Source organism: Trichechus manatus, unplaced genomic scaffold (assembly GCF_000243295.1).
Source record: "Trichechus manatus latirostris isolate Lorelei unplaced genomic scaffold, TriManLat1.0 scaffold00077, whole genome shotgun sequence".
In the NCBI taxonomy this organism is placed as follows: domain Eukaryota; kingdom Metazoa; phylum Chordata; class Mammalia; order Sirenia; family Trichechidae; genus Trichechus; species Trichechus manatus.
Genome location: NW_004444013.1, coordinates 12,440,709 through 12,466,489, shown reverse-complemented (window position 1 = coordinate 12,466,489; position 25,781 = coordinate 12,440,709). Strand labels below are relative to the sequence as shown.

The following is a 25,781-nucleotide window of genomic DNA, read 5'->3' as shown; positions in this document are numbered from 1 at the left end:
ACCAAAGTGGGATGCAGAACATTTTAATAAGCTTTGTTATGCTAATTGACCTAGATGTCCCCTGAAAGCATGGTCCCCAGACCCCTGCCCCTGCTACTCTGTCCCTCGAAGTGTTTGGTTGTATTCAGGAAACTTCTTAGCTTTGGTTAGTCCAGTTGTGCTGACTTCCCCTGTGGCCTTCTCTTCACCTAAGATAATTCTTGTCTACTATCTAGTTAGTGAATACTCCTCTCCTTCCTTCACCACCCTCGTAACAATCAAAGAATGTTTTCTTCTTCTGTGTTTAAACCTTTTCTTGAGTTCTTATAATAGTGGTCTCATACAATATGTTCTTTTGCGACTAATTTCACTCAGCATAATGCCTTCCAGATTCATCCATGTTATGTTTCACGGATTCATCATTATTCTTTATCATTGTGTAGTATTTCACTGTGTGAACATACCATAATTTGTTTATCCATTCATCCATTGATGGGCACCTAGGTTGTTTCCATCTGTTTGCTATTGTGAACAGCAGGCCTTTCTTCTGAGGCAACTCTGGGTGTACTTGAACCTCTAGCCTTTTGGTACGTTACCTATTTGCACTACCCAGGGACTACAATGGAATATTATGTAGCCATAAAAGGAATGCAGTTCTGATACATGCTGTCATGTGGATGAACCTTGAAAACATACTGAGTGAAATAACCAGACACCAAAGGACAGATACTGTATGATTCCTCTTATATGAGGCATCTTTATAGGCAGATTCATAGAGACAGAAAGTAGAATAGAGATTACCAGGAGCTGGGGAGAGGGTAGTGGGGAGTTATTGTTTAATGGGTAGAGCTTTTATTTGTGATGATAAAAAGGATCTGGAAATATAGTGAATTCAACATTGTGAATTCACTTAGCACCACTGAATTGTACACTCAAAAATGGTTAAAATAGCAATTTTTATATATGTATATTTTACCACAATAAAAAAAAAAAAGAATAAGGAAAAAAGAAAGAGGAAACTGAGGCTCAGAGAGGTTGAATAACTTGCCCAAGGTCACACAGCCAGTTAGTCACTGGGTTTCAAGCCCAAGTCTGTGTGATCCATTGTTGTTAGGTGCCTTGAGTCGATTTTTGACTCAGTGACCCCACATGACAGAGTAGAACTGCCCCACAGGGTTTTCTAGGCTGTAATCTTTACGGAAGCAGGTCTTTCTCCCATGGAGCTGTTGGGTGGGTTCGAACTGCCGACCTTTCAGTTAGCAGCTGAGAACTTACCAGTTTTGCCACCAGGGGTCCTTGTGTGACCCATCAGATGACCTCAAAAGGAGCGACTTTTGATTTCCCTGGCTCTCAAGCGGGTAGGCTCTCTTGGAGGGGGTACTATGGGCATGCCTGTCTGGGGGACGGGATGCCATCTTTCCCTCCCCGTTGAAAATCCCCGAAGGGGACTGCCTGGAGGCAGGCTCAGCGGCACGCTAACCAGCTCAGAACACTCAGCCTATCCAGAGATGGAGGCTGAGGACAGTACCCAGCCCAGTGCCCTCTGCTTGTGGCTGGTACAGGCCTCTGCCGAAGATCCTGTGGGCAGCCTGTGGTCACGCTGGCATTCCAAGGGCCCTTCCTGGCATGTGGGGAATGTCCCAGGAAAAGTCGTGGCCTTCAGAGAGGCTCAGAAAAGGGAAGTGTTCCTAGCCCAGTGAAGATGGGAGGGGGATGTCCGTAGGGAATGTCCCCTTGGAGGGAGGAGGATTGGGAGTTGGGGTCACACAGGATGGGGGGCCGGGTCTCCACCTGGGCCCAGAGTCCTGTGATGTCAGGGCTTTGGGGGGGAGGGTCCTACTGTCCTTTAGCCTGGAGACCTGGGGTCTACCCTTCAGGGCTGGGCCACCCAAAGCTGCTGGACCTCTCTGATCCACCTCCTAAACAGGAGCACTAACTCCTGTCCACCCCCCTGCCTGGTAGACCAGGCCTGTGGTTTATTCATCACCAGAAGGGGACGTTGGCCATTGACTTGTCCACTGTTCCTGAGGCTTCTGTGGGTCAGCGGGCTAGGTGCTGGGGCCGTAGGGACGGACCTGGGTAGCTTTCGGAGACAGCGTCCTGGGAAGGAAGCCTCAGGTAGCAGAGCCCCTGCTCTGGAGGGTTAGAGACCCGCTGGGGTAAGTGTGGGGTCTCAGGCCCCACCCATCCGCCCACAGGGCCCAGTCTCCACCACTCGCCTTCCTGATCCAGTTTCCAGGCACACCTGTGCGCTGGCCTTCAGCCTCCCGCTGCTCTCCTACAGGTCTTCCCCTCGGCCTCCCTCCAGTCTCCGCTCTCAGGCCACCTCCTCTGAGCAGCCCCCGGATCCGCCTCCACCCAGTCTCGAGCCCGACTGTGGTCCTGCCGTCTGTCATAACCTAATACCTGCCTCGTCCTTCTTTCCCGCTAGGCTTGGTGTCAGGGGGCCTCCGCGGGGTCACGGGGTCGGCACACGGAACTGCCGGCGAGTCCCCAGGCCGCGCACTGCGGAGGTGGCTTTGGCAATGGGGAGGGGGCGAGGGCCTCTCCTTGCGGCCCGAGAGGCTTTGGCTGCAGAGGCCGGACGTGCCACGGGACCTGGAAACGCGGAAATCGAAGCACTGCGCGCGCGCCTCGAGGCCCCGCGTCCTCGCCCCGCAAAGCTAGCTTCTTGGCCGGCGACCCCCTCCCCGCGGGCCCGGGGCGGGGCGTGGGCGAGGCCTGACGGCATGACGTCACCCCGCCTATAAAGCAGCTGCGGCGCGACGGGCCGGCTTTGTGGATCGCTGCTGCGGGTGCGCCGGTTCGGTTGCGAACAAAGGAGCAGGCGCGCCGGGGACCGCACGCCCGCCGCCACCATGCCCGCCAACGGCACGGCAGAGGCGGTGCAGATACAGTTCGGCCTCATCAACTGCAGCAACAAGTACCTGACGGCCGAGGCGTTCGGGTTCAAGGTGAACGCATCGGCCAGCAGCCTGAAGAAGAAGCAGATCTGGACGCTGGAGCAGCCGCCCGACGAGGCAGGCAGCGCGGCCGTGTGCCTGCGCAGCCACCTGGGCCGCTACCTGGCTGCTGACAAGGACGGCAACGTGACCTGCGAGCGCGAGACGCCCAGCGCCGACTGCCGCTTCCTCATCGTGGCTCATGACGACGGCCGCTGGTCTCTACAGTCCGAGGCGCACCGGCGCTACTTCGGCGGCACCGAGGACCGCCTGTCGTGCTTCGCGCAGAGCGTGTCGCCGGCAGAGAAGTGGAGCGTGCACATCGCCATGCATCCGCAGGTCAACATCTACAGCCTGACCCGCAAGCGCTACGCGCACCTGAGCGCGCGGCCGGCGGACGAGATCGCCGTGGACCGCGACGTGCCCTGGGGCGTCGACTCGCTCATCACGCTGGCCTTCCAGGACCAGCGCTACAGCGTGCAAACGGCTGACCACCGCTTCCTGCGCCACGACGGGCGCCTGGTGGCGCAGCCGGAGCCCGCCACCGGCTACACGCTCGAGTTCCGCTCGGGCAAGGTGGCCTTCCGCGACTGCGACGGCCGCTACCTAGCGCCGTCGGGGCCTAGTGGCACGCTCAAAGCGGGCAAGGCCACCAAGGTGGGCAAGGATGAGCTCTTCGCGCTGGAACAGAGCTGCGCCCAGGTCGTGCTGCAGGCGGCCAACGACAGGAACGTGTCCACGCGCCAGGGTGAGTGGCGACGCGGCCCTCCTCTGCCCTGCACAAAGCACCCCTACCTCCCCGGGCCCTGCGGCCTCCCGCCCTTTCTCGCTTGCGGCGCCGCGGCCACCCCGAGCGGCGCCCCATGCGCCCCCGGCGAGCTCGCCGGCCACTCCGCCCCGGGACGTGCGTCCCGCCCAGGGGAGGGGGCGAGAGGTGGGGCTCTGCCCATCTTCCGGCGCCGATGCACCCTCCCACCCCCCGGGGTTGAAGTGTGTGGGGGGGTCACTTAGGCCTCGCGTGGGAGCTGCTCCGTGTGCCACCCCCGAAGTCCCGGCTCCGTCTGGGTCTCCCCACGCGTGCCGATTCTCTGGGACAGGCAGGCCCAAACGTTTGGAAGCGGGCGCCCGCGTCGGTTTCCTCCTGCCCCTCCCCCTGTCGGTGGGCCTTGTCGCTCCGGCGGCCCGGGGGAGGGTCCGGGCACTCAAAGGGTGCGTCCCTCCTCCCCCGGGTCTCCTTCCGCGGGCGGGTGTGGGGGAGGTCAGCGGGGCCTTTGATCCCCGCGGGGTACGCCTCTAGCTCCAAGTCAGCCCCGCTCTTTCCCACCCTCTCCTGCTGCCGGGCGGGGTCTGCTCTGCGGGGCGGTGGGTGGAGGCGCCCCGAGTGGCCGCCCTTCCCTCCGCTCCTCCCCCTGCGCCTGCCCCGCGCTCGAGGCCGCGGCCTTTGTGAGCAGGGGGGCGGGCCGCCTCGCAGGACCCTCCCTCGCCCCCTTTGTCCTCTCCGGCGCTGCAGATGGGGAAACCAGATGCGCGCGCGGGGGAGGGCATGGGCGCTCTGTAGGGTCCCGCTCCGCCCCCAAGACCAGCGCCCCGGTCCAGAGCCTCCCCAGGAGGCGGTTTCCCCAGTCGCGCCTCGGGCCGGCTGGCGTGGCATGGATGGCGGCCCGCCAGGCACCCCGCCCTGCGCCCGCCGCCTGCGGCTCCCTCCCTCCATGCGCGCTCTGCCCTACAAGCGGCCGCGGGAGCGGGGAGACCCCAGCCCGGTGCCCCGGGAAGCTCCCTACCCTCGGGTGAACCCATCCCCAAGGGCTCCGCCGAGAACAATTGGCTGCAACCGGATCTGTCCTCTCCCGGGCCTCCGGCCTGGCCATTTCCGACCGGCTGCACGTCAGAAGCGAGCCCCCTGCTTCCCTTCCCCCAGACCCTCCCCGCTGGGCGGTTTCTTTGAAATCTGGGGTCTTCCTTCCTTTGGGGCAGCCAGCGGCCCCCCTCTCCTGCAGGAGCCTGCGGGGGTCTTGCTCCCTTGGGTGCAAGGTTGGCCCCAGCCTCTGGAGACAGCTGGATGGGAATCTCCTTGGTGGCCACCGTGCTGTCCTTGGGCTCTGTGGAGAGGGGCGTTCCCCTGGCCAGGCTGCCCCTATCTGGAGAGCTCCCCAGGCCTTAATGGCCATGGGGGTGGAGCTGGAGACCTGGGTGGGGTAATGGCAGCTTTTGCCTGTGCCATCTCTTCTCACCCTTTCCCACCTTGATGGAGGTGGCAGTACCACTGCCATCTTACTGAGGAGCTGTTTACAGCCAAGAGAGGGGAAGCCACTAGCTTAACGGCGCACAGCAAGTAAAGAGCACATGGAACTGTACAGGTTCTTACCTGGACCCCTGCTGCCTCCCAGGCAGCCACCACTTCCCCCAGGCAAATCAATGAACCTCTCTTTAGGCTCACAGCAGTGTTAGGTGGGGCTGGATTCCCACCCATTCAGCAAACTTTGAGCCCTTGCTAAGTGCTGGCACTTGAGTGGTGAACTAATAGGGGGGTGTGCCTGGACCTTCTCCTGGGGGGACATGATCAAAATTCCAGAGGTGTCGGATAGGGCTGGGTTCCCAGGTTAGATGGAGAAGGTGGTCTGCCTGAGCAGATCTGAAGGATGAATGGAAGGTGACATGTATCCGAGTGGAATAATGTTGCAGGCAGAGAGAATAGCCTGTGCAAAGGCCGTGAGGCAGCAGGAGCATTGAAAGCCAGGTGTGGCTGGAAAGAGGCGTGTGAGGTGGGTGATGGGACTGGGACCACAGGGCCTGTGATGGGAGCTCGTCAGTGCAGAGACAAGTTCCAGGGCCTTCTCTGGGGAAGGTGAAGCAGAGCAGGAAGCCTGGCTCTTGAGACCATGGGTGTTCTTGTCAGCCAAGATGAGCGAGCCTGGACGCATACCCCCTCTCTCTAGTGAAAGTCTTGCAGCAGCACGATTGTGATTCAGGCTGACGAGGCGGGATGAGGGGGAGCTGGGGCCAGGAGAGGTGTTTGCTCATCTTTGAGTTTAAAGGGGGTAGGCCTCGGGGAAGAGCTTTGGGGTGAAGTTGGGGCTCAGCTGGCTTGGGGTCTCTTTCTTGTTCCCATGTTAGCTGACCCCAGGTCTTCCTGGGATGGGATTGCAGTCCAGAGGGGCCAGCTCCAGAAGCCCTGGGCAGCCTGGGGGTGGGTCTGCGAAGGCCATTTTGGACAGGCCTGCGTGGCAAGGAGGCGGGGTCTGCGCTTCCGCCACATGTTGGGAATGTGGGAACCGCAGGTCTGGAAGCTAAGGATGTGAATCATCCGCTCAGGCCTGCACAGGCTGGGTCTGGGCAGGGCGGGGTGCTTCCTGCTGAAGCTGCAGCCTGCTCACCGGCCTCAGTTTCCCCATCTGTAAAGTGTGAGCTCCTGGCCACCCCACCTCAGGCTGGCTTTGCCTCTGTGAGGTCACCATTAGAGGCTGGGCTGGCTACCAGAATGGGGGTCCTGGTGCTACCTCGTCCTTCCCCTGGGTGGGGTCCTCTGTCCTGCTCCTCGGGACCCTTTCCTGCCCTGGCTCCAGCCAGCCCCTGGGTGCTGCCACACCTCATTTCCCATCTTAGTGTCAGCAGCTCCTCCCACCAGGCTCCTTACCTCTGGCCAGCTGTGCCCTGGGTACTCCCCGCCCCACCCAGGACCTGGCCTGGAGCTAGGCTCAAGTGCTGTTTCAGACGCTGGGGTGCTGGTCAAGCTAGGCTTTGCAGGGTGTATAAGAGCTCTCCAGATGAGGCAGGGAATGGCTAAGCGAGGACAGAGGATGGATTTGAAGGGGTCACAGAGCAGACTGCAAAAAGGGGAGAGGAGGGGAGGAGAGGTGACAGGTGATTCCAGGTCCCTCCCCTAAGTGGAATGAGGGGAGAGGGATGCATATTTTGAACAAGTTCAAGGGGAATTCAGGAACTCCTGAGACACAGCTTTGCCTAAGCTAAGGCCTGAGAGCAGTAGGGAGCCATGAGGGTGTTAGGGGATTGGGGTGCCCCCTCTGGCCACTGAAGAGGATGTCTCAGGCTGGAGGCAGCTCCACGGGACCGGGAATGTGTCTGCAGAAGGCCATTTTGGACAGCCTGGGTGGCAAAGAGGTAGGTCTGAAAGGGAGGAAGGACAGGCAAGGGCCTGAGGTCCCTGCTGTCCTTGTCACCCTGGCTCCCACTAGGGAGATGTGCCTCTGGGCTCAGCTGAACAGCCTCCACTTCCCAGGGCCCCTTTGGGCCTGTGACTTCAGGTTTTCTATGCTGCTATTGCTGAAAAGAAAAATTCTGAAGAAAACCCTGTTTCCATAGTAACGTGGCTCTAATTAGAGACTTCAAGGCCAAGTGGGGCCTTTCCCGTCTGGGCTGGGCTTTGGAGCCAGGAGGGCCTGCTGGGAAGGGGACAGCTCTCTTCCTCCACCTCCTTCCAGGTCAGGTAGGAAGGGCTGGCATGTACTCGGCACCGGGCCCCCAAGTCCTTTCAACATCCTGGCAAAATGGAGAGACTAGACCCTTTTTACAGGTGGGGAAACTGAGGCTGAGTGAGGTGGAGGCACTTGCCTCGGTGCCTGGTGCCCGTTTGGGTACCTTAGTGACCAGCCTTTGCAGCCAACTAGTTCCAAGACTGAACACAACCAGCTGATGGGGTCTGAGTACCTGAACAGACGATTTTACTGACCCCCACTGAGCCTCAGTTTCTTCCTCTGTAAAATCAGATAGTGTTAGTATTAATTCCTGGTGTTGCTGTGAGGGTTAAAGCCCATGTATGTCAAACATACCCCTGCTGCTCGTCTGTCCATTTGTTGTACTGTGGGGGCTTGCCTGTTGCTATGGTGCTGGAAGCTATGCCGCTGGTATTTCAGATACTAGCAGGGTCACCCATGGTGGGCAAGTTTCAGCAGAGCTTCCAGGCTAAGACAAACTAGGAAGAAAGGCCTGGCAATCTACTTCTGAAAATCAGCCAGTGAAAACCCTATGGATCACAACGGAACATTGTCAATAATCTAGTGCTGGAAGATGAGCCCCTTGGGCTGGAAGACACTCAGAATGCACAGTGGCCACAATGGACTTGAGCATACCAAACAATCATGACGATGGTGCAGGACTGGGCAAAGTTTTGTTTTTTTGTACTTGGGGTTGCCATTTGAGAGCAGCTAACAACATTTCAAGCTCTAGGCACAGTGGCTGCCCTGGCTAAGCTGCTCAGTAACCACAGGTCTTCCTGCATTTGCTCTCAGGCAGGATGGTAATCACCAGGCTTATTTGCAAGGCTGTGTTGGTTAGCACAAGCTAACTGAGCCCCAGGGCAGGGTCAGGCTAGAGATTCAGCTTTTGTCGCTGTCCAGTCCCCACTCTGCTTTCCCCAAACCCAACAGGCCAGGGGAGTGGCCCCTTTTCCCTCTTTGTGGGAGCTCAGCGCCCCCTGTCTTTTCCACTGCAGGGGAAGGGTGGAGGGCTTTTCCTCTTGTCTGTTTCCTTTCATCAGCCATCATACGGTGCCCCACACACTGGGCAGGTGGTGCCGTGTGGCCAGTGGGGACTGGGACCCCCAGAGCAGGTTTCCTGGCTGAGAGGCGGATGGGTGTGGCTGTGCTGCTGACTGATGCAGTGCTGGGGGTCTCCTGTAGACGTACGGGGCCCTTTTGGGTAGAACAGGGGGTGCGAGGAAGGGGCTATCCCCCTGGTGGTCCCGTGCAGCAGTAGGGGTAGGGCAGGTTGCCCAGTTTGTGGGGCCTTTGGCTGGGGGAGGTCTGAACAAGGGAACCCTAGCCCTGGTCTCATTCTTGGTGGTGGCTCAGGTGCCCAGCAGACCCCTCCCCTGCCTCCCTGGAGAGTGATGGTAGGTCCAGCTCATAAATGGGGCCTGGGAGACCCAGGGTGGCCATGTCCATGAGTCCATAGGTGGAGGGCCGGTTGAGGGGGAGAGGGTGCTGCAGTAGGGCAAAGTAGCCCACCTCCCCCTGAGAGCCACAGAGGCTCTTCCTTTCTTGCTGTGTGACCTTGGGCAAGGACAGCCTCACTCAGATTCAGCCTCTCTGTGAAGTCGGGGGTGACCATCCCTATCCCGGGGTACTGTTGGTATGGAGGCATGTGATGGGGTCAGGAGGATGCCAACACTCTCAGGCCTGTGAGTGATGATTGTAGAATAAACGATGTGTCCTCCTGGCCGGCCAGCCTCAGTTTCCTCAACTGGGCAGTACTGCTGTGCAAAGTGCTGAGGGGGTACTAGAACAGGCACGGCAGACTTCCTGGCTGCTGAGGTTCTTAGAACCTAGGATGCTGGGGGAACATGAATTGGAGGTTCTGTTTGACCCAAAGATCCTGCTTCCAGGTTTTGCTGGTGAGGGGCGGGGGTGGTGGATTTGCAAAAAGGTGTGAGAGTAGCCAGTGCATGAAAGCAAAACCTGGGAGTGACCCCAGGTGTCTTCGTTAGGGTTCATATGGTCATGTCCAAGGTGATTTAGTGATATGAAACTTGTGAAGGTATTATGGAGAAAAAAGCAGTTTGCACATAAATATGTATCTGTCAGTTATATGTTGGAATTTGCTGTTAGCTGCTGTTGAATCAGCCCCCAACTCATGACTACCCCATGCACAACACAGAAGAAAATGCTGCCCGGTCCTGCACCATCCCCATGATTGGTTTTGCATTGAACTGTTGTGATCCATAGGGTTTTCACTGGCTGCTTTTCAGCAGTAGATTGCCAGGCCTTTCTTCTTAGTCTGTCTTAGTCTGGAAGCTCCCCTGGAACCTGTTCAGCATCATAGCAGCATGAAAGCCTCCACTGACAGACAGGTGGTGGCTGCATATGAGGTGCACTGTCTGGAAATTGAACCCAGGTTTCCCTCATTTAAGGCAAGAATTCTACCACTGAACCACCACTGCCCCCATTATATATTCATATATAGATATGTATCTATAAATGTGCATATACATATACTACAGATCTATATATCATCTATTAGCATACGGTAGCACGCATGCACTATGGATAAAGAAAATGTATATGAATGATACGCGTAGTGGGAAAGAGTAGAAGGGTCTTCACCAGCTGTGGTTCTCAGGGTGGGGGGTAGGGATGGGGATATATGTGACTTCATGTCTTCCATTTTTATGCTTTCAGTTTCCTAATCTTTCTGAAAGGAATGTGTGCTAGTTTACGTTTTACTCTTTTAACCCTCACACGTATACAGGAGCAGGAAGGATATACCGAACCCCCATCTATCTATCCTGAGACTCCCTGGACACTGTGTCCTGCCACTTCGTTTCATCTATCCCTTCACCTGTTGGTTTTGGTTTATTTAAAGCGTATCCTTGACATCATGTCATTCCATCTCTAAATGCTTCCATATGTCTCTCTAAAAAACGAGGCCATTTTCTTACGTAATCACATCACCATTAGCAATAAATCCTTAGTATCTAACCCCAGGCTATATGTTGATTCCTCAGCTCAAGAATGCCTTTTTGCAGTTGGCTTGTTGGAAGGTATGACTTCTGTGCAGAAGAGACAGATGTAGTGGCCTTGGGCCTGGCCTGGCCTCGCCCATGTCAAGCCCATTCCTGGGCCACTTGACTTAGAGGCTGAGGGGCTATATCTCCCTTTGTGCGTTGGTGTGTGAGGGTGGGGCTGGGGGCGTTTTAGTGTCCCAGAGCTGCCAAAACATTAGAACAAAAATTTATTGTCTCATGGTTTTGGAGGCTGGGAGTCCAAGATCAGGGTGTCAGCCTTGTTGATTCCTTCTGTTCCTGCCTCTCTCCCAGCTTCTGGTGGCAGCCTGCAGTCCTTGGCGTTCTTTGACTTGCAGCTCTGCCTCCTACAGTCTCTACCTCTGTTGTTACATGACTGTATCCCCTCTGTGTTTCTTTGTCTGTGTCTCTTCTCTTTTATAAGGACAACACTCTGATGGGATTAGGACCCACCCTATTCCAGTATGACCTCATGTTAACTGCTAGCATCTTCAAAGACCCTATTCCCAAACAAGGTCATGTTCCCAGGTTCTAGGGTTAGTTCAGCCCACAGAGGGCATGGGGGCCCCCGTACCACCACAAGGCTCTCCCCACAGGTATGGACCTGTCGGCCAATCAGGACGAAGAGACTGACCAGGAGACTTTTCAGCTGGAGATTGACCGTGACACCAAAAAGTGCGCCTTCCGCACACACACGGGCAAGTACTGGACACTGACGACGACTGGGGGTGTGCAGTCTACTGCCTCCACCAAGTGAGTGTCCCCCAACCCCACAGCACCCCTCGCTCCCCTGGCTGGCCTTTCCTGCCTGGGGTGCCCCCTGACACTATCCCCACCACCCCTAGGAATGCCAGCTGCTACTTTGACATCGAGTGGCGTGATCGGCGTATCACCCTGCGTGCATCCAATGGTAAATTTGTGACCGCCAAGAAGAACGGGCAGCTGGCAGCCTCCGTGGAGACAGCAGGTAGTCACTGCAGGCACAGCCCAAGCTGCTGGTTCCCTAGCACTGCCCTGCTACCCTGGGGGATCTAAGCACGTCACGGTCACTCACCAACCCCACCCGAGGCCCGCTTTGTGCCAGGCTCCCCCGAGGGTGACCTGTGAGTGCCCAGGGTCCCTGCCATGAGGCTCACTGTCCTCCCCCCATCCCGGGACAGGGGACGCAGAGCTCTTTCTCATGAAGCTCATCAACCGGCCCATCATTGTGCTCCGTGGGGAACATGGCTTCATCGGCTGCCGCAAGGTCACTGGCACCCTGGATGCCAACCGCTCCAGCTATGACGTCTTCCAGCTCGAGTTCAACGACGGTGCCTACAACATCCGAGGCAGGTCTCCCCTGGTGGCACTGGGTGGGGGGTGCCCTGCCCACCCCAGACAGAGAGAAGGTGGGAGGCCAGCAGGCAGGGAGACAGGTCCCGGAAAGAGGGGAGTGGGCAGGTGTGGACATGCCTGAGTAGTGGGACCACAACTTGGGGGAAGGATCCCCAACAACTTAGAGGTGTTGATTTTGATTCCAGATGCATTTCTTGAACCCCATTCATGCACCAAGCACAGGCAGGAGTGCATGGGTGGGGATAAGGACCTCGCTCCCCTTTGGAAGCTGTGATTGGGGGGAGGGGGCATTAACCCTTGAAGACGAGGAGGGGACCAGGTGCAGGGCGGGTGGGGGCAGCCTGACGTTCCTCCTTCTCCCCAGACTCCACAGGCAAGTACTGGATGGTGGGCAGTGACTCCTCGGTCACCAGCAGCAGCGACACCCCCGTGGACTTCTTCTTCGAGTTCTGCGACTACAATAAGGTGGCCATCAAGGTGGGCGGGCGCTACCTGAAGGGGGACCACGCGGGGGTCCTGAAGGCTTCCGCCGAGACCATCGACCCCGCCACCCTCTGGGAGTACTAGGTGCCACCCCACCCGCCGCCACCCCGTTCCCACCCTGTGCCCCACTGCCCTGCGGCTCTGGAGGGCTCCCCTGTTCCTCAGACTCCCGCTAACTCCCTTCTCTAGATGGGCTCCACAGTGGGTGTTGAGCCCCTTGCCTTTCAAACTGGAAACCCCAGAGAAAATGGTGCCCCCACCTGTCGCCCCTGTGGCTCCCTTGGGCGAGTCAGTGGCTGCGCCGTCACCAGGGAGTGTGGTGGGTTGTGGGGTCCCTCTGCCCTGTCTTCTTTGCCTCGGGCAAGGCTGGCACCTCTTCCTCCTGACCTCAGATGACTCTGAGCCTTATTTCCCCAAAGTGGCTGAGAGAAGTGGGTGACCGGGAGGTCCCCGAGTCCCTGGGCATGGTGTACAGCTGGAATCTCCTGGTCCCTCTGGGTGTTGTCCCAGGTGGGAGTGGGGAGGACCTCCAGCCTTGGCCCCTTTGCACAGAGGGGCCAGCTCTGCCCACTGCACGTCTGCTGTGGTCGGGCTCCCCGCTCCTATCTCGGATCTAGCCTTTTCTTTCACCCTGGCCTGACTGGAAGCAGAAAATAACCAAACAGTATTTTTTTTAATGAAGTTTATTGCTGGAGGCACCCTTGGCAAGCCTGGTTGTAGCATGAGTAGTCACTGAGGGGTTGTGGGGCGGCTGGTGGGGTGTAGGCGGGTTGCCCCGAGTCCAGAGCTTCTGCCTCCACTAATCCAAAGGGCTGTCATCAGGCACTCCCCCTCCCTCCTGGACATGGCTGGTCCTCCCCCCCGCCACCCCAGCCCTGGCCCATGTCCTCACCTGGTGGTGCTGGGCCCCCCCTGCGTCATGGCTAGAGCCCTGCGGCGGGATTGGTGCTCCACGTGTATGACTGGAATCTTCTGGAATCCTGGGGTTCCCTGGGCGGATGAAGCCAGCGCTGCTCTCCGTGGGGGTGAGCTGCCTGGGTCTCCCGGTCCCCACCCCACCTCGCTGCCTGCACCAGCCCCTCCCACCACCGGTTTCTCAGCCCTGCATCTCACTCTGGGTGTTTTGGTCTTTTATTTTTTGTAAGTGTCATTTGTATAACTCCCAACGCCCATGATAGTAGCTTCAAACTGGAAAGAGCAAAATAAAGGAAAAAGAGTCCGCAGCCCTGTGGCCCGTGGTGTGCATCTTGAGGGTGATGACAACAGACTAATAGCAGGACCTTTGTCCTCTGGAACCTTCACACAGGGACTCACTGGCATGGGCAGGTGCTGAGCGCCCCTCTCCTTTCTCCCATATTAATAGCAAGGTGCCTTGTGCATGGTCCAGAGCCCCCTGAGTCCTCTCATACCCCACGAACAGCAGGCTTGGGTCCCAACCCAGGGATGCGGTGGGGCAGCTCAGAAAGACAGACCCCCATGGAGGCCCTGAGAGGAACCAGAACCAGATGGGCTCAAGCTGGAGGCCAAGGCAGCACCTCCATCAAACCCAGGCACCCAGGCCCAGTTCTGGGAGGCAGAGGAGAACATTGAGGAAGGTTCCAGAAAGATTACAGCGTAGAAAACCCTATGGGGCACAATGAGTTGGAATCAACTCCATGGCACACACCATCCTGGGGTGGGGACCACGTGCCCATTTCACAGAGCAGGAAATGTTCAGCGCAGCTAGGACACAGCAGGTGTCCAATAAGCAGGCGGTGACACCAGGGTGTCCCCCATGCCACGTGGTACCGTGCTCTGGCCCTGCCCCTTCCCCACAAGGCTCACTCCTGATTGGCTGCTGATGACGATACTGGGATGTCGGACCAATGATTGGTGGTCCCCAGGGGCTGGAGTCCCGAGATTGACAACAGCAGATGGCTGCTGTGAAGGGGGATGCTGGGCCTCCAGCGGCGTCCTGGTGGCCAGCCCCCCTCCGCCATTAAAGCCAGGCCGGGAGCCAGAAAATCTCCATGACATGGAGGAGGGAACGGATTAATCATTGGAGAGAATTTTCCAGGGCATGAGGGTGGGGACGCCCTGGAGGAGGCCCCTCGGTGCCCCTGGGTGTGCCTGCCAGCGGAGCCGCGTCCTGGAGTGACGCCCGTCCTGTTTTGCGTTCTCGAGCCAGGAGCCGATTCGGAATTTCATTCATTCTGCAAAGATGCTACCCTGCTCAGGGCAGCTACCACTAGGCTGCGGGAGCCCCACAGTCTTATGAGGGAGGTGTTACTGCCACCAGCCTGTCTTCCTGGAGGAAGTGTCCTTTATGAGCAGGGGGAGGACCTGGCCAAGTAGAGGGCAAGGAAGAGTAATCCAGGTGGAGGGAACAGCTTGGTGAAGCCCCTGTGGGAGTAAGCGGCCAGGAGGGTTTGGCTTTGGGTCTCAGATGAGGCTGGGTCTGAGGGAAAGAGGCAGGTTGTTTCCAGGTCCACGTGGAGGCATCCAGGCATCTTGGGGAAGAGCATGGACTGTCCCGTGAGCACAGGTACAGACTCTGTGTGGACCCCCAGACTCACAGAGGGCTCCCCACTTCCTGGCCTTTTCTGACCTTCAGGCCCCCTCCTCGTGTTACAACTGCTCCTTCCCTGGTCCCCGGGACTTGGATTTCAGAACTAGGGGCAGGGTTACTGTTCCCTCCTGGGGAAATGTTGCTTTCTCAGTGATTCCCCACCACGCATGCGCACACATGTGACCCTGCACGCACACAGGGACTTGTGTACTCACACGGGCGTGTGCACACATGAACAGACGTGCATGTAAACATGCACACAGAGATGCAGACTTGCAGGCGTGTACTCAAACGTGCACACAACACGCACATGCTCACAGGCATGCACAAATGCACAAGGCATGTGCAGACACAAATAAGCACGAGTGCACACGTGCACAAGACATGCACATGTGTGCACAAGACATGCACATGTGTGCACACAGACATCACATATGGACACGTGTGTGCACACATACCCAGATGCACACAGTCCAGCCCCCAGGAACAATGCCTTACCACCACCGGTTGCTCTTCACCTGCATTTATTTAGTTCCAGCCTCTGAGCCCACACTTCCCTGCCTCCAGCACTTCATTCCCCCCAGTTGTCCCAGACGATGGCTGCCTCAGCTGGGTCAGGGGCCACCAGGAACTCCCAAAGCCCTGAGGGTAGGTCTCTCCAAAGCCTGAATGGGGGAGAGAATCCAACCCCCATTGCTAGAGGGCCCCAGGGGTCCCAGCAGGGCCAGCTGGTTACTCGCTACTCAGTGTGGATTGGGGAGCCCAAAGGACCAGGATTCAAGACAAATATTCAATTAAACTTGTTAGAAAGAACAAAGATAGGAGAAAGGGGACTGTCTTCCCTCCGTGGGTTCTTCTCTGCTGTTTTTTCTGGTGTGCAGAAGGCCTGGTCAGGGGCAGGAATGGTGGAGGCTGGACAGGTGTGGGCAGGCTGTGGTCCCCAGAATGGGATATGGCCAGAGTAAACAGGGCTGACTCCAGCCCTGGGCCTCCCCATTCCCGTCTGCTGTGACAGCTGTAGGCTCCTCGGGATGCTGCCTTGGGATGGGACCCTGAGCCTGCTGGGGGGCTGTGACTGTCACCAGCCCCAGGAGGTCACAGGGAGCCCCTCTAGTGGGTGAGGTCCCTAAGCGCTTCTCCATGGGATCCCCTTCATGTCAGTGCTTCCTGGGGAAACCTCCTCAGAGAATGCCCCAGCCATGGCTGAGCCTCACTCTCTCCAGGGCCCAGCGGCCTCTCCAGGAGTTGAGAGGAATGAGTACTGACCTCCCTCTCTTTTCAGTTTAATGCTTTTCCCTCAGATGTGACCTCTGGGGCCTGTCACTCAGAGACATGCAAGGTGGGAGAGGCTGCCAGGGGCCCCTGAGTGCCCCTATGGATTGCCTGGAGGCCCTCTGGCCCGTTTTCCTGTTGGAGCAATGGGGGCTGGGGTCCCTGGCTGCCCTGGGCAGCGGGCAGCAGGATTATCTGAATGGAGGGAGGGGCTCTGTTTGAGTGACCTGGGGCTGCCCCAACAAAATACCACAAACTGGGGGAGGGAGGGGAGGCTTTAAACAACAGACACTGTCTCACAGCTCTGGAGGCTGGGGGTCAGAGATCAGGATGTCAGCTGTGCTGATTCTGAGGCTCTGAGGGAGAATCTGTTCATGCCTGTCTCACAGCTTCTGGTGGCCCCAGGCATCCCTTGGCTTGTAGGGGCAGCATAACTCCACTGTCACATGGCTGTCCTTCCTGTGTGTCTCGCTGTCTCTTTTATAAAACCACCCGTGTTGGGATTAGGACCCACCCCCTCCAGTGTGACCTCATGTTAACGGATAACATCTTCAAAGCCCCTCTTTCCAAACAAGTTCACGTTCACAGGTACAGGGGGTTAGGACTTCAGCAGATCTTTTGAGGGACACAATTCAGTCCGTAACAGGCTCTGAGACCCTCGGAGAATCAAAGGGCAAGGGAACAGATGGGCCTCCCAGGCTGAGGGAAACCTGCAGGAGGGGGCCCAGGTCTGGGGGTGGGGGGCAAGCATTTGTCCTGAAACCCAAGCCGCTTTGTGGGTTCCCACAGGCTTAACTGAGAGCCTCCGTTAGGTGTGAATAATGAAGAGAAGAGCCCTGGCTGCCTGGGGGTGGGGGTGGGGGACCCCTGGAGTCTGTTTTCACAAGCCCAGGTGATGAGGACAGGGGCCAGGTTGGGGCCGTCCCCAACGTGTCACCCTCAGCCCTGGGCACTCCCACCTGTCTGTTTTGGTTCCTCTCTCTCTCTCCTCTGCTGAGGCCCAGCCAGGCCTGTGCTCAGGTGGAGCTCAGTGGTGTGTGCACAGAAGACCGAATGGACAAGCCTTGGTGGCAGGGCACGGGGTCAACCAAGTGGCCCCGAAATCCTGACGTATCTGAGACACGGGGTGGTGGTGGGGCTGGTTGTGTCAGGACGATGGAACCCCCAAGGAGCAACCCAGAGAGTGGTGAGGGGCAGACAGACCCGTGTGGAAGCGCATGACACCTGGACGATTCCAAGAGGCAGACGGGGCATCAGGCGATGTCTCTGCTGACCATCTGCCCCCATAACCCAGCCAGTCCTGCGAGAGGCCCTGCATTGAGCACTTTCCACATCTTCTCTCAGTCAATGCTCAGCACTCCATGAAAAAGATGCTGTCATTATCCCCATTCACTGTCAAGCAACAGCCTTCTGGAACTTTCCTGAAGTCACCCAGCTAGGAAGTAGCAGGGCAGCAACTGCCTCCTGCAGCAGCCACGGTCCTGCGCATTTTAAGTCTGCAGCAGGACAGTTCTGGACACACATGAGGCTCCAGGCCTGCCTTGGGGCTGAGCCTCCTCAGGATGGGTCTGTGAGGGCTTCAGTCAGTACCTTCTACTGGAAAGGGGAGGCCCTTGGTGGTGCCAATGGCTAACATGCTCAGACCTTTAAGGATGGAAAAAAGAAAATTTTGGACATTATAATGATCCTGGCCAAAAGGAGGCTAAAGAAAGAAAATAGATACCAAAGATGCCTCCATGAGGTCACACTCCAGAAGATGTGTCTTAGGACAGACTGAGGTGGTTACAAAGATGTCCCAAGGAGGAGGCGAGACCACAGCCCAGGCTGTGACTGGTGGACTGACAATGCTTTGCAGTGTCATAGAAATACGCATGTACACACACAGATATACACACATATACACATACACTCATACACATGCATACACACCTGTATATACATATGTATGCTGTATGTATACATATGTATAGCAAACCCAAACCCACCGCCATCAAGTTGATTCTGACTCATAGTCACCCTATAGGATGGACTAGAACTGCACCACAGTTGTTTCCAAGGCTGCTATCTTCACGGAAGCAGACCGTCACATCTTTCTCTGAGGAGCGCCTGGTGGGTTCGAACCACTTATCTTTTGGTTAGCAGCTGAGCACTTTAACCTTTGTACCACCAGGGCTCCCCCCCATATATACACAAAAACACTTATATACACACACACTTATACCACACTTACATACACATACATATGAACACACATGCATACACAAACACATCTATATACACATATATAAACCAAAAACCAAACCCACTGCTGTTGAGTCGATTCTGACTCATAGCGACCCTACGGGCCAGAGTAGAACTGCCCTATAGGGTTTCCACGGAGCAGCTGGTGGATTCGAACTGCCGACCCTTTGGTTAATAGTCGAACATTCAACCATTGTGCCACCAGGGCTCCCCCGACATATATACACAAAAACATATACACACACACTTACACACATACACACGTATACACATACACACACACACCACACCTATCCTGATCCAACAACTCCATGTTTGGAAATACATCTCCTGAACCATCGAAGCACCAGATGCGCAGGGCGTGCTCACTGAGGTGGTGTGTGTGGCGGTTAAGTGCTGGGCGCATCTCAGTTGTCATCAACGGGGACATGGTTGAAGAACTTGTGGCAAACCTCTACAAAGAAACAGCATGGACGCATACGGACTTGGAGAAAACCCTGACTGTTAAGAGAGAGAAGCAAGGGCAGTGAAATGTATGAAATAGCTTGTTAGACAGTTGCCCCGAAGCCGCCATCACTGGGTGTGGGTGTGGATGTGTGCGGGTGTGGATGTGTGCTGGTGGTGACAGGGATGGGGGAAGGACAACACAGGCTACCTGGGGCAGAAGGCTGGGAGACTGGGAGAACAGCCACCATTGATTTATGTCTTTCATTCTAATGAGTGGAACTGCAAATACGTAACTATTGGACGTGTGCAGGAACAGGGCCTGGGTGGAACGTGGGTAACTTGTCAGACATGCACTCACAAAGAGTAAATTGTTTAATAAAAACTGTCAACACGGGAAGAGAATACCCCATGTTTTATGGACACTGAGTGCCAAGGCCCAGCTGTGCCTAGAGCCCTCCGTCCTCTTCTCAGGCCAATTCCTGCTTGGGCTTGGCACAGGGCCGTGGCTTCAGGGGACTTAGGAGAAGCCCTGCAGTCAGTCCTGCAGTATGGGGTGGGGAGGGGTCTGGGTCTGCAGGCTGACCCCCTCCTACCCGGCTGGGAGCTGGGCTCAGATGACACAGCTTCTCTGCCAAGGCACTTCCTGTTCTCCAACATTCTCTCTTCCCCAGCTGGAGGTGTCTCCTCTTTGCACCCAGACTTCAGAGGGAGCTCTCAGGCCTGGTCTACCCGAGGAGCCTGAAGAGGGGCTAAGACTGATGCATTTTTTGGGATTCAGAGCCTAACACCCCCCCGCCCCCAAAATCAGCCCTTCATCCCCAGCCTGGGCCTCAGTAGTGCCCCAGCAGGATGAATGTGACAGATGACTCCCAGGCAAGTGGCAGAGGTGGCAATGGGGACAGCCCTCTCTGGGGTCAAATCCTGCAGCTGCTCTGGCCACAGCCTGCCAGGCCCTTGCCCTCTGATGCGGATATTATCTTAGCAGATCTAATCTCTCCTGAGGAAATCTGGCAACATGCCGCCGCAGAACCTTCCGCCCCAGTTCTGTGACTGCCGGCCAGCAGGCTCACCAGGCTGCTTGTGCGGACAGATGAGACAAGAGCAGAGTGCACTAACATTTATTTACAAAAAATCCAAGTTACATATGATACAGGCTTTTTACACGCAGTAGTTTAAACCCAACGGCTAGTTTATGCATTTTTACTACTGGAAGGTAAAGAAAAACTTTTTAATAAACTACATATTCATTTTTCACTATTTTTATACAAAGTGACAGACATGCACTTTTTTTCTGGTTTTTAACGCTTTTGCTATGTGCAAACACTACATCATCCCTCTCTCCAGTTTTAAGGCAAGTAAAGTGGACTGTTGTGAGCGGTCTCTCACTCTTGGGAGCGAGGCCATCACTGTGGCCCAGAGAGGGGAAGGCGTGGGCTCCTGCTGTTTCTGAGATAAGGGCCAATCTGGCGTTTCCTGTCACTGTGTGTCACTGGTGGGTTTATCAGGGGGTGCCCTGGTCCCTTCTGCCCTAGTCCCCTCTCAGCAGCACACACACTGGTTCTTGGGAACCCCTAGCCCAGGCAGGGCCAAGGAGCTGAGGCCTTACTGTCGCATCCTGACCACGTGGGCCTCATGCTTGTCTAGAGCCTGCAGCAGGGACATTCCTGCAGGAGGACCTCAAAGGCAGGGCTCAGTGGGCATGGAGGGGCAGCAGCAGCTCCCCCAACTGCCCAGTGTGGCTGGGAACCATGTAAGCCCACCTCACAATGGACAAGCTCTCACTTGATCAAATACGGGGACTCCTTGTGGCAGGGGCTGGGCCCCATATCGAAGGTGACCTTTACACTGGGCATGGTGGTGGTGCAGCCGCCGCTGGAGCTGACCCTGGAACCAGCCAGCTCCCTTGTTTCTGGGCCCACAAGGAGCCTGCAACAAGGGGCCGCAGGGCCCTGGAATAAAGGGGCCACTCTCTACTTGATGGTGAATCGGCTCAAGAGGCCCAAGAGGTTCCCTGTGGGCTCTGAGTGAGCTGTCACTGTGTTGGGAGGGTGGGACAACGCTAGGGGCCAACCTCCCCATCTGGCAGGGGCATTGGTGGCCACTCACTGCTCTCAGAGCTTTTCTGGGAGAAGCAGCAGGAACATACTTTCAAAGATACTTAACCAAGTAATGACAAGGCTTTGTACTGAACCACTCACTCTCACCCAAAGGCACGCCTGTGGCACACACGATGTGTGTTGGAACCCACAGATGGCAGCTTGTCAGAAGGCACTGGTTACTTAGGCTGGCACCCAGTCCAGGCAGCCAAGCAGGGAGGGATGTGGGCACAGATGACCCCACGGCAAACGGCTCTGAGCAGCCTCGCCCGTGCCCCAAACCCTCACTTCTCCTGGGTGCCAGCCTTCCTGTCTTGTCCCCTCACCCTCACCCCAAACGGCCACTGGTCTGTCTTCAAAGCCCTCATCCTGGGGAAAGGCAGGAAGAACGGGTATCTCAGGAGGTCTTTTTTTCTGTTTTAATCCTTGAAACACACAAAAGTTGCTGGGCAGCAAATGAACATGGCAGGTGGGCCCCAGGGGCAGACTCGTTGCTATAAAACAAGCGCTGAGGTCCCTGCGTCCTGCACCTCAACCCCTCCGGGCGCCTGGTTCACCCTTCCTGAGGTCTAGGTGTGAGTGCTCGCGCTAACTCCCAGGACAAACAGCTGGTGCAGACCACGGCAACGTGAACAAGTAGGCTGAGGCAGGACAGCGAGAAACGACATCTGCTAGGACAGGACAAGCTCGTTCACAGTTGAGCAGTCAGAAGCTTCAGCCTCTGCTCTGCAATGGCGACACTGGAGCTCCGGGGGAGGCCCCATGTGTGGCTCAACGACCTGGGTGTCAGACACAACCACAGGGAACAGAAGGTGGCACGGACTCACCGCACGTGGACTCTGAGCCGAGCCCTCTGCCTGTGCCCTCATTTAATTACTGAGAGAACGTGAGGGAGGAAGGACCCCGGGCTGGCTGTTCTGGCCCTGCTAGCATACACCTCTATCTTAGGAAGACACATTTCCTCCCACCCAAACCCCAGAGGAAAAGCTGTTCGTTGGCCGGCTGGTGGCCACAGAAGGCGGCCCGGGGGCCACAGGTCTCTGTGGAAACAGCCACCTGAGGGCAACGTGCCAGGACCATCCAGTCCCCATCAGCTGCCCGGTGTGGGGTAACAGGTTTCTCGGTTTGACGTTGCAGAGATGGAGGAAGAAAACACTAGCTGGCCATGGAAAATTGGATAAGGTCGAAGTGAGTAAATGGGAGCAAGACTTTCTTTAAACTACAGAACAGAGATTGTACCGTGAGGCGGCCCTCGCCTGCAGCTGGATCTAAACGGGCCAAGAAGGGGAGAGAAAAGCCCCTGGAGGTTACAGCTGCGGCCCCTTGCAGCCCGGATGCTGGGGCAGGTCCCTGAGGGGATGTGACCTGCAGCCAGTGTGAAGGGAGGGCTTACCAAGCACAAGGCTCCACAAGGCTCACCTTGGGGAACAAACATGAGGGGCTGCTGCTGGGGGGCCGGAATCTGGCCTTCACAACACTGGTGCCAGCCCCTCACCCTCTCTGAGCTCTCCCAGCTACAAGTCCTCTTTCTATGGAGCAGTTGGGGCTGTGGTAGGGAAGGCCTCCGTGGTTCCTGATTCTGAGAGACGGCTTCTCCTGGCGGCACCTCCTTGGTTGTCTGTGAGGGGCTGGGGAACAGAGGCAAATAGCGTCTCCATGTCTTCTCGGCAGACAACTTGAGGGACACAGCCGTGGGGGTGGCAGACCTCTTCAGGGAAAAGGGTTTTGCTGCTGGAATGCCCAGCCCCCTTACCATGCAGCCCAGTGAGACCAGACCAAGCCTGTGACTAGCACCCCGAGGCCCTGGCCTGCCCCGACTTAAGCAATTCCAGAGGGCAGCAGCCCTTCCCAAGAAAGGGCAGGAGAAAGCCCATCCTTTCGAGAGCCAAAGCTACCCCCTACTAGGAAGGCCATCAGTGGAGTCCTCAGCCTCAGGAGCAAAGGGGAAGGGTCAAGGAAGATGTTAAACGTACACTCAACAACCTCTAGCCCCACACAGGCCTGAGGGGCTGCTCTGGCCAGGGACTCAGTCCTAGGGGGCTGCTCCGGGCAAGGTGGGGAAGGGCCGTGCTGTCAGAACCGGTGCCGGGGCTGGGGACCAAAGTGCATGGGCAGGTTGTGCTCCAGGTGGACGTTGATGGGGGCGAAGTCGTAGTTGACCCGCATGTTGGGCAGAGGGGGCACATAGGGAGCTGGGATGGGGCCCATGTTGAGAGGGAAGTTGTTGAACATGGGCCGCACGGGCGGCAGAGGGAAAGGCGGGTGCACAAAGGCGTAAGGGGGAATCTGTGGCTGGTGCAGGTTCTGCGGGACAGGCCTTGGCAGGACTTCAATTCTCTGAACTTTCTCTGGAGGCTTCTCCAAGGGTGGTCCAATGCGTTTGAAGGTGTTCTCTGTAAAGAACATGGGATTCAGTACAGAAAAACAAGCTAACATCAACTCAGTTTGAAATCAGCTTGGAACCAGGGGCTGCGCACCCTGACCACGGTCCACATCCACCCAGAGCTGGGGGCTGCCGACCAGTGTGTTGGGTACGCCTGAGGAAGGGGCGGATGGGTCCGAAGAGGTGCACGCAGACCCCAGGGACCCACTGACCTTGAGAGTCACCCACAAGAGGGGCAGCTATGAAATAAGGCTGATTAGAGCACAAAACATCAGCACATACACACACATTCACACGCACATAAGTGGCACGCACATCCGCACCCATCTGTCACAAGGAAGCAAGCACACAGTGACCCCTCCAGGAGTGCTGTGCTCCAGAGCAGTCACCCTGGAGGGTCACACACTGATTCCAGCCCAGAGCAGGGAGGACGTGGGTATGAAACTTTCCTTTAGAGCCAGAGATGGAGGGGCCTCACAAACGCCATTCCATTCCTTCTTTAAACGCCAAAGGATCAGGCCAGGTCTCCCATCTTTTCAGCCTGGTTTGCTTCTAGGTACTTCCTAAGCTCGGCCCACCCCTGGACCTTTCTGCCATCATGGAGATGCCATCACTGTATGGCTTCACCCAAAAAGGAGCTGACTGCATCCTGGGTGGTGGCTGAGAGGGTGGAGTCATGTCTGTGGCCACCTAAGGGGCAGTACTCCTGCCCTCTGAGGCTGGGTCAAGTACCAGCATCTCCAGGGAGGGCCAGCAGCTGGAGCCTGAGTGGTCCCTTGGTCCCCCTCAAGTCCAGGCCGTGGCCTCTGCAGGCCCATACAGGTAAGGAGTGGTGTGGGGAACCCTCGGCCAGGCCTGGTGCTGGGGGCTAACTTGCCTCCATTCTTTCTCTTCTGCTCCTCTTCAGCCTCCTTCTGGATTTCCTCAATGAGCTTCTCATCGTCTTCCTAAAATAAAAACAATGAGATGAATGAGCTTGCTGCAAACATGATGACTGCAGTGCTCATGCCTGGCAGTGATGGTGGTTGAGGCCAGCTCAGCCAGAAACCCCAGCTGACCAGGGGCTCGAAGCTCTCACCACTCACTCCCATTCCCCTTCACCAGGTGGACAGTGCATTCAGGAAGCCTGTATGAAAGGCTGGGACAGAGGGGATTGTACGCAGGCAGCTGGCGGGGCTGGGCTGAGGCCTGCTGGAGTCACTAAGCTATTGGTAGTAACCAGAGGAAGAGCTTCTGCCATGGAGGCAGACGGACAACCAAAGGACTTGAGGAGAGGTGAGTCTGGGTGGGCCAGCCCTGAGACGTTTCTGGTCCCAAGTCTGCAAACTCTAAGCACAGCAGCCCTTCGTGCAGAACCTGGCCGGTCCTGCTGATTCCCTGAGCTGAGCTGGACAAATGTCCTCTCAGGCACCGCCAAGCCTCAGAGCTGACCTTAGCTCCTAGATGGTCGTGGGCTCTAAAGCCGGCGGACACTGGCATGCCAGTTTAAGAAGAATCCCACACCAGACCCTGCAATCTCCCCTTCCCAGACTCAACTCAACAAATCTGCTAACTCTGCGTTTTTCATGCTGATCTGTGGCTCTGAGTGGCCGGTGACATTCAGGGAACTTCTGAGATATAAGTGCAGGGTCACACAGGGGCACGTGTACTGAAAAGAAGCCCTTGGGCCAGAGGACAGCATGATGGCCTCGATTATGGGACTTAGCAGTGGACAGCTGGCAGAGTTACCTACTACACTATGAATGTCACAGCCGACAGTAATGGGTGATTTCACCACGCAGTTATGAAGCTGCAAGGATCTCAGAGTTGGGAATTCTGTTCAACACATGTGTCCTGAGTGTCAATGGCCCTAGACAATGTCCTAGGTTTACTGGTTACCATGGAATGAATATATTATTATATAACACATCCTTGTTTGGTAGATAAGAAAATGTTAGAACAGAGTCCCTGGAGACTGTGGGGTCTGTCGGATTAGCAGGAGCAATACCTGGGGACCCTATTCAACTCACTCTCATTCTCCAGGCTGACGACAGCCAATGATGGGTTTGGATTGCATGGTCTCAAAGGTTGCTTTCCAAGGCTGACATCTGGAAATTCTTGTCAAATACCCAAGTCTTTCTCAGCAAAAAGAGCCTCACCTTGCCAGGGGCTCTGAGCGAGGCCAGGTGAAGAGGAGAGCTCTGAATCAAGTGACAAAGGTTAAGTTCCCATCATGCATTTCAGAAGTTGCAAAATGCCTGGCACATCAGAGAATCAAATCTGGGAGCAACCCTGGTGGCATCTTGTTCATCTCCCATGTACTGCTAAAAATTTCCCATAAAAACCCCAAGACATGGCCTTCGAGCCTCTTTGTAAACATTCTAAAGTGGGGAACTGACCACCCTAAAAGTTGATCACTAAGGAAACTAACAGAGAAGGCTCCAGTCACTCAGTCAGGCTTAGTGGACACAGTATGAATGTCTCCATATGACCATCAAGTTATATGCTAACTGTCTAGATTAGGGGCTAAGCTTCTTCTTGGCCTTTTGGCTAAGATCAAGAGTAGATTGCTGTGCACTGCTGAGTCAATTCTGACTCA

At 56.4% G+C, this 25,781-nt stretch overlaps 2 protein-coding genes across 4 annotated transcripts in view; one reads left to right on the top strand and one right to left on the bottom strand.

The window, feature by feature from the left end:
• The first annotated feature begins 2,777 nt into the window (after positions 1–2,777).
• Positions 2,778–24,228, top strand: FSCN1 (fascin actin-bundling protein 1). 3 transcript variants are annotated; one of them, XM_023735366.1, is made up of 6 exons: positions 2,778–3,669; positions 10,995–11,151; positions 11,244–11,365; positions 11,559–11,726; positions 12,098–12,210; positions 24,111–24,228. In XM_023735366.1, exons 1-6 carry the CDS (start codon positions 2,838–2,840, stop codon positions 24,132–24,134), a joined length of 1,416 nt encoding a protein of 471 aa, XP_023591134.1. In that variant the 5' UTR covers positions 2,778–2,837; the 3' UTR covers positions 24,135–24,228. The 3 variants fall into 3 exon arrangements, with proteins under 3 accessions (XP_023591134.1, XP_023591135.1, XP_004380887.1); XM_023735367.1 differs by having other exon boundaries at positions 12,098–12,198; positions 24,111–24,217; XM_004380830.2 differs by lacking the exon at positions 24,111–24,228 and having other exon boundaries at positions 12,098–12,300.
• The window catches only part of RNF216 (ring finger protein 216), a 150,203-nt gene continuing 147,281 nt past the window's right edge, over positions 22,860–25,781 (bottom strand). The window contains exons 16-17 of the mRNA XM_004380829.2: positions 24,081–24,150; positions 22,860–23,213 (exon numbers count right to left, since the gene is read on the bottom strand). Coding sequence (XP_004380886.1) covers positions 22,894–23,213; positions 24,081–24,150 — 390 coding nt within the window. The 3' untranslated portion in view covers positions 22,860–22,893. The remainder of the gene's footprint in view (positions 23,214–24,080; positions 24,151–25,781) is intronic.